Below are 12,006 nucleotides of genomic sequence, written 5' to 3'. Positions count from 1 at the left end.
GAAATCTATTCTCTGGGTGGGCACCAAAAGGGACTTTTTCTTGTTTATTAGGAGGCCGCGCCAACAGCACATATCCTGGAGGAGGCAGACATCGCACTGGACCTTTTCTTTCGATAGGCCTTTCAACAAGCCAATCACTCAGATAAGGGTACACCTGAACCCACTAACCAGAGTTCTCTCTAAGCTGCATGCAAGGCTGGAGGAACTGCAGGGCAGGCGGCTGCTCTGGCCGAGGCCAGAGTAACAGATGGGCAGCTGCTCCAGCCGGGATGGGCGGGCGGGCAGCTGCTCGTTAATGTTCCCATATGCAATGCTCTCCTGTTTGGAAATGTTTGCTTTGTAGAAGTGGAAAATGACCGAGTAATACAGAATAATAGTTAAAATAGCATGGGTTATCAAGGTGACTTATTTCAGAGTATCTGTTTGCAAGTGGTTAAACTTTGAGCCTAAAACCTCTGTGTGACTAGTTTTAAACCAGGACTAACTTTCAGTTTTAACTGACTACAATTGCCATGAATAAACATGCTGTGCTAACAGGATAGTTTTTCTGCAGGAAGCATGAGGATCGGTTTTCAGATCTTCAGGTTTTCTCCTTTAGAAAACATTTGCTACACTTACAAGACCTTAGTCATCCTTACTATTGATGCTGAAACAAACCCAACAACATTAGGCTGACTACAGCTTTGTCAGGGAGAAACTGAGAACCAAGTGATAGTTGTAACTGTTGAAAAGCTTAAGGGTGAAAATGGCAGGAAATGAGCAAACTTTGGTTTGATTTTGTAAAAACAAGATTCTCTCCTTGAATTCTGTGCATTACTGGAAGTTGCAAAACATCCAGGTTTACAGCTCTGATGCTGAAATTTGCTCTTTTCAAGTCTCTTTCCTGCTTTGCTTCAACCAGCCACGGCAACTTGGTGGGGGTGGCTGCTCCAGCTGGCCTGGGCAAAGATGTAAAGACATCAGTTTTCAGGATCCCCAAATCATTAACTGTCTAAAAGTAAAATGCTCCACCAATGTCTATTCAGTGAAAACGGCTAAACAGCAGCAGTAAATCAGGAGAAAGGGCATTATAAATGGTTCCAAAGGAAATTTATTCAGCACTAAAAAGAGACTGCCCCACCATCAACAAAAAAAATCATAAACAACATTTCATTAATGTGAAGAACTGCAGATATGAAGTGACAAGTAGAAAACCACAGGGTTTGCCCTCCAAACTTTTCAGTTTGAGCTGAGGGAAATCTCTCCCTCTGAAGAAAATTGGGTCCACTTTACAGAAGCCCTTATTTAGGCATGAATTTCAGAATACATTTACTAGAAAATTCATTACATGAAACATTTATCCATGAATAATTTAGAGACTCAAATACAATACAATAAAAGTGTTGCTGCTATAAAGATTTTTATGGGTGAAATAATGTGAAAATTAGTAACATTAAATATGATCTCCTTAACCCAGTATAGTTCCCCATACAATTATTTTGACATGTTCTGTCATGCATAATCACAGATATATTCAAATAATGCTGAAGAAGAGAATCAGAGTTTAGGAACACCAAAAAGTACTGGAATGGACCAAGGAACCAGTCCCATATAACTGAAGTTAGAGTTTTGTCATTGACTTCAAAGAATGCAGATTAGAGCTCAAAAGTTGTGGCTTCTCCCCTTTGCAAAACGGTTATTAAGGATATCTGGAAATAGTTTTCTTTCTGTACATGTTAGGTGAGATATTCAAGCATGAGGTACCTAAATCTCCATATGTAACACTATAATAGCTGGAAAATATGCCTATATGGTTTGATAGATCATCTGTTAAACATTTCTGAACTCAAATTAATATGCATATAAAGCTGTCATATTCCATTATGCTAGATGTACATAGCTGTGCCTCAATTTCTCCTCTGTACAGTTCTGAGGCCACATGCATTAGTGATTGTGTCTCAGTCAGATATCTGAGTGAAGGAGGGCGGGGGTGAGTTCCTTGGTAGACAGACTCCATGTGTCTCATATCCTTTGGCATATATGGTCATGCCAATTTTCTTCCACTATTTGATCTGAGGACGTGGGTCTGGCCCACGAAAGCTCATCACCTAATAAACCATCTTGTTAGTCTTTAAAGCGCTACACAGTCCTGTTTTTTGTTTCAGCTAGACCAGACTAACATGGCTATATTTCTATTACTATTCTGCATGTGTCTCAGTGAGGCTAGGGGAGTGCCATTAACACAAGCCTTGTAAACCTGAGCTCTGACGCCTTCAGGAAAAAGTCACACTTTCTTTGGCTGGTACAACTTCTCCCTTACCTGTCTGTGGTTTTTTTCCCCACCCCAGGTGCTTCACATTGGACCTAGCCAGCCCCCTGGATCTCCCTCATGCCTTGTCCCCCATCTGCTCCCTATTGGCCGTGGCAGATGGAGGGCAGAGAATAGCTGCAGCACAGTGTTAATTATCACTTGTTTTAATATTCTTTCTTCCATAACTTATATATCCAATATGCAGGACTATGTAGCACTTTAAAGACTATAAAGACATATTCCTGCACATCCAGAAATATAATTTGTGCTATCATGTGCCGAAAGTGTCCGTCTGCTATGTACATTGGACAAACGTCTCAGACACTTCACCAAAGGATTAATGCCCACAAAACAGATATCAGACAAGATCACAAAGAAAAAACTATTTCTTGCCATTTCAACCAGAAAGGACACTGTCTCAACGACTTAACCACCTGCATTCTGCTACAAAGACCTTTTACATTTGCACTTGAAAGGGAATCCTCTGAACTGTCATTCATGTTAAAATTCGACACTCTCCAGGGGGGATTGAACAAAGACCCCAACTACCTTACCCCTTACCAAGATAGCTTCCCAAATTATCACCTCTAATACCATTAGCTCACAGACATCTAACTTTCCCCACCTCTAATATCATTAACTCACAGACACTTACCTTCCTCCCCCCCCCCCCCGTATCCCTCTTCTGTTCTGAAATGTGATTTGTCCTTTTCATATGTGTTCATTTTTTTTTTTTAATTGTATCCTTTGGTATATACGGTTGTGACTATTTTCTTCCACTATTTGATCTGAGGAAGTGGGTCTGGCTCACGAAAGCTCATCATCTAATAAACCATCTTGTTAGTCTTTAAAGTGCTACATGGTCCTGCATTTTGCTTCAGCTACACCAGACTAACACGGCTACATTTCTATTAATATCCAATATATTTGTAAGTAACTGGCGGGTAACACAGTGGTGCACATTGCCTTTTTGTTGAGAAGTTTGGGGCTTGCACCTTTTCCTCTCAGACCCAGAAACATAGATTTCCAGAATTTAAGGGTCATACAGGAGTCCTTAAGCCCATACAACTGTCCCCCCCTCTGTTCTGCGAACAGGGCCCCCATGTTAAGTGGCAGGTCGAATGAGTTTACCACCTCTGGAGACAGACACGACAGGAGGAGCCAGGCCACCTACCTCATGCAGATGGGAGGTCATAGAGCAAGCTGCCTAGTCTGCAGCATCAGACACCGTTTGAAAGGCCACAAATGCCACAGAGGAACCTTCTTCAATGAGGGCCTTGAACTCCTTGGGAGAGATTTCAAGCAAGGATGCCTCAAACTTCGCCAGAGCCCCCAGGTGTTCGCCTCATACTTGGAAGCTAGCTGAAGAATAAATCTTCCTACTGAACAAGTCCAGTCACTCGGAATCATTATTCTTGGGGGTGGGTGCCGACAGGCCCTGAAGTTGCCTGTGGTTTACAGATTCCACCACAAGGGAGTCAGGTGGCGGGTGGGTATAAAGGTAGATCAGGCCCCCCACTGGGGCAAAGTATTTCTGCTCTGCTCTCTTGGCTATAGGCGGAATGGAGGAGGGGATCTGCCAAAGCGTTTTGGCAATTTTGGCGACCGCCTCATGCAGGGGCAATGCCACCCTGCTGGGGCCCACTTGATCCAGCACCTTGAAAAATGAGTTCAAGGACTCTTGCACCTCTTCAGCCTGTAGGCCCAGGTCATTGGCCACCCTCTTGAGGTCGGTACTGGTATATTTTCAAGTTGTGCCAGAAAGGAAGCCACAATTTCCTTATCCAGTGACGAAGAGGAGAAGACCATGACAGCCTGGGCTTCTTCACCAAGAGGGGGCTGGTCAACCATTCTTGCTGCCTGTTTGGGGGAGGGTGGGGGTTGTCGCCATGGCCCGTTCAGGTCCACGAGGTCCTGGCAGTACTGACGAGACCTGAGATGCTCCGACGACTGAGTGGACAAACTGGAGCTATACCAAGAAGCCACAAGGAGTCTATAGGCACCACTGCACCTGCCACTGAGATGGTGGCCATGGCATGCCGAGATGGTGTCAGTGGTTGCGCTGAGAAGATGGAAGCCACCTCTGAGATCACGCTGAAGAAACTGATGCTCACCAACACCCAAGATGATGAGCAGGAACTGCGGCTCTTCCAGTGCCGAGCCTCCATCCCTTTATCCTTACAAGAGGACTTGTCTCTGCCCAGTTTCCTAACAGGGGCCCATGGATGATGAACGGTGCTGAGCCATCTACACCGGTGGTGCGTTGCACCCTGAGGCTCCGGGACCTGGTGCTGAGTCTGACTGCTGATCCAGCAGGGCTAGCGCAGACTCCATTAAGAGTGCCTTGAAATGAATACTATGCTCATTATCAGTTTTGGGACAGAAAGACCTGCAAACGCGACACTTATCCAAAATGTGTGCCTCCCCCAGGCAACATGAGCTGTCTACAGGCTGGTTGCTAACTTGCACGGGCCTGTAGCATGCAGTGCAGCCTTTGAAGCTAGAGGAGTGGGGCATGCCCCATCTCCTAAGCTGAGACTTTCACAGTGGTAAAGATTAACAGTTCACAGATACTTCACAGTTCGTTAATGGGGAACTTGAATTCAAAGGGCGTACTTGCCACAGCCAAAGCTGGAGCATGCTGTTCCAAGCACCCTCCCTGGCGTAAGATGGAAATGAGGAGGGAGGGACCAAGGGATGCCCTATATAGTGCAGCATGCGTGCTCCACTCCAGGGAGCACAGGGGACCCTGATCCCTATGGGTACTGCTTAGGGAAAAACTTCTGGCACTGTTGCATGTGGTAGGCACACACACATTCAACATGAGCAATCACTTGAAGGATAGCAGCTGTCAAAAGGATTAATTCAGCCATTTTTCAAAGTGGGATGGTAGACAAACAAATATGAGAGTTTAAATATCAGTATTGTTAATTACTATCACTCATCGTTTTAGCAAAAACATCCAGCTTTTGTGCCAAACGCCTCAGCTCCTTTCCATTCAGCTTCCAAATCCCCCAGCTTTGGCCTGACAATTTCTACAATATAAGTTGTTAAAACAAAAATATTTGAAATGCTCAGTAGTATAAATTTAGGAAAAGCGCAAAATAAATTTATTTTAACAAATAATAATAAATTGTATTGTTCATTTTCATATTTCAAACTGATGTGTTAAAAACTCCACTTAAAATCTAAAAACAGCTGTTACAGAATTTCCACTACAGTGCCACAAAATCCAGGAACATTATTGCAGAACTTAAGTTCAGCTTGCTATGGAGTACATGGAAACATAAGGATAAGAAATCTTTGAGGAAGGAGAGGGAAAGGACTACTACTTAGATTAGAAGAATTGAAGTGTCCGTCCTAAAATGAGTTTTATATGCTGATGCTTTGATGAAGTCTTGCCAAATTTCTAATCTTTCTATGACTATGTTTCATTTTTGTTTCTTCAACAGTCTTTACAAGATAGGTATATACAGCGTGTACCATTTATATACACATGAATATGCACATTTGTATGCAGAACATGTGTACCCAAGAGGATGTGCATTTCTAAAATATCTTAGAATAAGACTCAGCATCCCCAACATTATCTGAAAGAAATAGAGAACATAAGAACGGCCATATTGGGTCAGACAAAAGGTCTACCTAGTCTATCCTGTCTGCCGATAGTGGCCAATACCGGATGCCCCAGGAGGGAACAGAATAGGTAATCATCATGTGATCCCTCTCCTCTCTTCCATTTCCAGACAGAGGCTAGAGACACCATTTCTACCCATCCTGGCAAATAGCCATTGATGGACCGAACCTCCATGAACCTATCTAGCTCTTTTCTGAACCCTGCTCAAGTCCTAGTCTTCACAACATCCTCTGGCAAGAGTTCCACAGGTTGGCTATGCGCTGAATGAAGAAAAAAAACTTCCTTTTGTTCATTTTAAACTCACTGCCTATCAGTTTCACTTATTCACTTTTCCTTATTCACTTTCTCCACATCAGTCATGATTTTATAGATTTCTATCATATCCCTCCTTAGTCTCCTCTTTCAAAGATGAAAAGCCCAAGTCTTTTTAATCTCTCTTCATATGGGACCCATTCCCATTCCAATATATCTTTTTTGAGATGAGGTGGCCACACCTGTACACAGTATTCAAGAAGTGGGTGTACAATGGTTTTATATAGAGGCAATAAGATATTCTCTGTCTTATTCGCTATCCCTTTTTAAATTATACTTAACATTGTATTTGCTTTTTTGACTGCCACTGCACACTGAGTAGATGTTTACAGAGAACTATCCACAATGACTCCAAGATCTCTCTCTCAAGTAGCTGCAGCTAAATGAGTCCCCATCATTTTTTATGTATACTTGGGATTATTTTTTCCAATGTGCATTACTTTACATTTATCAACATTAAATTTGAGCTGTAACTCAAATAAAAGCCTTGTGCATCATCGCTATTTTTATCATCCAAAGTTCATGAGCAAAGAGGGATGACAGTAAGGATTTCATATGTCTAATGTAAAAAACAGGATTTGTGGGAACATGGGAGGGAAGATAGCATTGTAGGTTGGGGAACTATGGGAGAATGGAGAAGGATGAAGAATGTGAGGGAAGATATTATTTGAGGCTCTCCTTAGTCATTATAAAGGAGAAGTAAAGGTCAAAATATTTAGTTTTTGCTTTACAGTTCACTTCAACTGTCCTGTCTTTATTTTCCTTGATCTGTTGTTAGCTGGCACTACAAAACAGAGAATCGAGCGGAGAGGAGAGTTTATTTTTCGTGTAACAACATAATTCACTTCCACACTATGGTGACAAAATGCTTTTATGGGTTGTTTTTTTGGGGGAGGGAGAGGGGACTGATAAAAGTATTAAAATATCTGGAAATTCTGATATAATGAAATCATATCTAAAGATCTTAAACGCTGAAAAGCACTACTGAAATTTCAGTAACATTTTCCAATTCAAGGTTATATTTGTACTACTAATCAGCCATGGAACACAACCTTTTGAATGGCTAACCATAAGGATGAATGAACAGTGGGCCAGATTTACAATGAATTCAATGTAATTATTCTATCAGCATAAATGAGATTAAAAACTGGCTCAGTGGTGTTAAATAAACTTTCAAAAATAATGAAATACCATTTTAATGATTATTGAAAAGGGTATTCTAATTTTAAACATTGCTAGAACTGCTTTAAATTAAAATATATTCCCGATATTAAAAAGAACACTGTTTGTGACCCCAATTATTTGGTTTGAAAACAATCAAAGTAGAATATTTTGGGATCTGGTATTACACGAGTATTAGAAAGCTTAAAATTATCAGAGTATATCCGAGCTCTTGGGAATAGTTTGCTTCATTCAAGCACTCCTACTGCTAACTTTGCATTGCTGGAATTTTGAAGGCAGATAGCTACTTTTGCTGGTTAGATATAGTACTTACACAAAGCTTCTCTTAGTTTTTGTTGTGAAAGCAAGCCTAGGAAAGCCCTGATCCAAACTGGACCTCCCCCACATCACCAATACAAAGTCTTCTAGATAAATATTACAGATGCCCTCATATGAAATTAAGAACAGCCTGTGTTTTAATGCCTGGGACCTAAGTCATAAAATAGAAGGGGAAAACCTCAACTCATCATTTTCTACATTAGCAAAAAAAGGGATGTTACTAAGTATTTTAAATTGTAGTCTTAAAAAATTGTAAGATTTACCTGTTGAACAAGGCATCTGGAAATTGGGATCATTGCTATCCAAAACAGGCAAACAGAACTGGGCACTTGCAGATCCTAGCATAGGATCCTTATCGCTGAGCATGTTCTTCAGCGAATCCTCTAAGAGATTCTGACTTGTACTAAAATCCTCACAGACTTCATTCTCCAGGTTGGATCCTAGAAATAGGGCATCATCTAAGTGTTCAGTAGGAATTAAATGGTTAAATGTATCAACTATATCCATGAAGACTCCTGTGTGTCTTTCAGCCCTATAGAAAGATAAGAAAAATACCATAAGAAAATAAGCTACAATTTGAAAATAAACTAAGAAACCAATAAGTGTTTTGGTTGTTGCGCTTTCTAAATACTTAAGATACTTTCCATCTATAACAAATTTCTGCGTATTGATTAGAATGGACTACTTGGAATCCTAAAAATTTATCTTTTCCCCCCCTCTCCATCAGCAAATACAGACTAGGTTATAGTAGGCTCATCTATCAGCACTAAAGTGCTGACATTTATATATACATTAGCGATATTAACTATCAGTTAACTGAATAGTCGATTAACCTCATGAATTCTTAGCAGTTACTCGACTATTCTATAGTTCCTGGAGGTGGGACCAGCAGACAGTGCGCTCCAGCCCCACTCCTGAGGAGCCCCCTGCCACTCTGTGCTGCTGCCTCGGTATCAAAGGCAGCAGTGCAGGGTGGCAGCAGCCAGGGGGCTGAGCTCCTGGTCCTGGTGTGAGCCGGACTGCCTGCCCACCTGGCTCCTAATACACTTTAAATGCAGTGGGGGTAGGTCCCAGACCCAGCACAAGCCAGTACTGAGCCAGGTTGCTAGCCAACCTGCTAAAAATTTACTGACGGGGGAGGGGGGAAATGCATGTAGTCTATAGCATTAACCTATAAGCTTTTGCTTATTGGTTAATCGGTTAACCTACTGAACTATTACATCCCTAATAAATATACAATAAATTGAAACATTCCCTTTAAGAAAGTTTGGTTGGACCTTAATTGAATAAGGGGGAAAAGATCAAGGTAACCAAAATATGGGCCAACTGTCTTAACAGCAGTCCTTTGAAGTAACATCTCTTCACCTTGAAAACTAAAAATCTCATTATCCTTAACCCACACTGGCGATAACAGACTAGCTGGAGCTCATCAGCTAACAAGACTGAGCCCAAAACTGAAGGTAGAATTATGTTCTAGTTCATGCAAAAAACTACTATAGGATAGTACAAATGGCTGGCAATATTTTAAGATATAATGCTAAAAAAATCTTACCTCAGTTATTTCACTTATTATATTCAACAGTGCACTACCAAGGCACTTTGACTTAAGTGGGGCCAGAATTTTCCAATGACAATTTTGTCAGTGATTTTAATAGGGACACAATTTCACCATTTGTTGTTAAGTTGCTATGTTGCATAAGCAAGCCCCAGTGTACTCTACTAGCAAGTTGCCTATATTGTGTAATGAGCTCTGTCCTGGTTTTTGTAATACTTTGCTATGACAAACTGGAAATTCTGTTGCAGATTCAGTAATTAATAAAATAGTGGAATAAATATTTAACTAAACATTAAAAATCAATCATCAATATAATTTTAATTTTAAATTGTCTTATTGTCAGTATGCTCCATGTTTTGGGGCCAAAGTCATATAACTCCACTGAAGAAGTAGACAGGGATAGGGAGAAGGCTGCTATGTACAGTAGCTGGGTAGTAGTTGGCATGTTAGCATACAATAAGATTTTGGTAGACTAAATTTTGATGGCCAGAAAACAGCTGAGGCTTTTGGAAAAGAGCAGATGCATATACTCCCTTGTTCTTTCCTCATTTCAAAGCCCGGATCAAAGATTACTTTCTTTAAATGAAGGTGGGAAAACAAGGCTCACTGGATGAAGAACTTTAACTCTCTTCCCAGTCAGCAACCCCTTTACAAACCAGCAACCCGACAGTAAGCAGCTGTCTCAACCCAACATTTACTTTGTAGAATGATCAACACTACAATACTTTGCCATATTCAAATTTAAGGATCAACTGCATTATAAGTTCAATTATGCTTTTGTAACAAGTTAATAATACTTTAGTCTAACATACAATGTGGAATGTGTTCAAAAACTGCCTTTTTCCCCCTTTATATAACTGTGTCAGTCTATTCTGAGTCCACATCTATCACAATCCCTGCTTTTTTCTGTGCAGTCTGGAAAAATCCAGGCTATCCCACAGTGCCTCAAAAGAGAAAGGAGAACCCAGAGTATGTGCACACAAAACAGCACAAAGACAATGCACTAATACTGACCAGAGAACTTGGAATAAGGAAGACCAGCCAAAATGAGTACACAGAAAAGATTAGGCACTACTAGCATACCAATAAAAAACAAAAAGCCTCTCATAACTTGGTATATAAATTTTTTCTGTTGTAGAAAATTATACAACAGCAATTTGTTAATAATTTGACATGTCTACACTAATCATCCTGACTAGCATTAAACAGTTCAGTGGATCTACTTTTAGTATTCCCTATTGCTGTTCCAATTCCTCAAATGCCTCTTTTGAGGCCTCTGCTGGGAAGCAGCAAACAACTGGAGAGGGAGGCACTGTACTAAAATGTCTGTAAAATAGGAGCGGTTTAAATCAGCCTTTTGCAGTCTAGAAAGGAGTCCGTATTTTATCATTTTACATGGCACAACTAGTCTATTACAATATTTTTAATTTTTAAAACAAGAAAAAGCCCTATGATTGTACTTATAAAACAAATATGCTATACATAAAATCGGAGAACTCTGTTAGGAACACCAATTAATATGCTGTTCCTGTAATACCAACCCTTTTTATATCAGTACTGAAAAGATAAAAGAACAACAGATACTGGACAGTTGTTGTGAAATATGCCCTGAATTAGTATAATTGCAATGGAAATGCTAATGCACTATTACAAACAGTTGAGCGTATGTGGATACAAGGTGCTCAAAAGTGGTAATGACTTGGAATTCACTTAATATTGGAATCCTCTCTGCCTTTTCCATACTAGGAGGATATTCTAAGTTTCCCCATAGCTGCTGGCATCAGTTAAGTGACGTGACTGTTGACAACATGGGACCCACTGATGTTAACATAGTGTACTCAGAGCAGTTTTAAATGGTACATTGTTTAAAAGGTATGCTAGAAATCCTATACTAGACAATGTTGCCAATATTACTGTAATTGAACTAACTACAAATTCAACTAGGGATGTAAAGCCCCGGTTATTTAGTTAACCCCTGTTAAATGGGTTAGCTAAAGAAGGGACAAGGAAGAAACCAGAAGGGAACACCATCTACTGGAAGGCACGGGATACGTAGTCCTAGGGTTGGGGGTTCCACAGCCACCACCCCCAAAAGAAAATGACGGGTGGTGGTGGTCAGGGACTCCCTCCTAAGAGGGACTGAGCCATCCCTCTGCCGTCCGGACCTGGAATCTCGAAAGGTGTGCTGCTTACCGGGAGCTCTCATTCAGGATGTCGCTGAGAGGCTTACCAAGCTGATCAAACCTTAAAATCGCTACCCCTTCCTGCTTCTCCACGTGGGAACTAATGATACGGCCAAGAATGACCTTGAGCGGGTTACTGCGGATTATGTAGCACTGGGAAGAAGGATCCAAGAATTCGGAGCGCAAGTAGTCTTCTCGTCCATCCTTCCTGTTGAAGGGAAAGGACTGGGCAGGTATCGTCGAATTGAGGCCATGAATGCGTGGTTGCGCAGGTGGTGTCGCAGAGAGGGCTTTGGTTTCTTCGACCATGGGACTCTGTTCCGGGCACAAGGATTGTTAGGAAGAGATGGGATCCACCTAACAGAGAGGAAGGAGCATCTTTGCGGGCAGGCTTGCAAACCTAGTGAGGAGGGCTTTATACTAGGTTCGTCAGGGGATGGTGACCAAAACCCTGAGGGGAATGGGAAAGTCGGATACCGGGAAGAAATGCAGAGAGGAACGAGCAAGAAAGGAGGACACCTGTTTCGAA

General features: G+C 41.3%; 1 protein-coding gene across 6 annotated transcripts in view; it reads right to left on the bottom strand.

The window, feature by feature from the left end:
* PHF3 (PHD finger protein 3) overlaps positions 1–12,006 on the bottom strand; it is a 94,981-nt gene that overhangs the window by 69,969 nt on the left and 13,006 nt on the right. For 2 of the 6 annotated variants that reach the window (XM_075923691.1, XM_006135513.4), the window contains exon 2: positions 8,003–8,271. The exons of 3 other annotated variants lie outside the window; for them this stretch is intronic. In XM_075923691.1, the coding sequence (XP_075779806.1) occupies positions 8,003–8,246 (244 nt within the window). In that variant the 5' untranslated portion in view covers positions 8,247–8,271. Of the gene's footprint in view, positions 1–8,002; positions 8,272–12,006 lie in introns of those variants that run through there. One more of the 6 variants, XM_075923695.1, reaches the window with a different exon arrangement.

This window comes from Pelodiscus sinensis, chromosome 3 (genome assembly GCF_049634645.1).
Source record: "Pelodiscus sinensis isolate JC-2024 chromosome 3, ASM4963464v1, whole genome shotgun sequence".
NCBI classification, from domain to species: Eukaryota; Metazoa; Chordata; order Testudines; family Trionychidae; genus Pelodiscus; species Pelodiscus sinensis.
The sequence above is the reverse complement of the archived record's forward strand: the minus strand, read 5'-3'. Positions and strand labels throughout refer to the sequence as shown.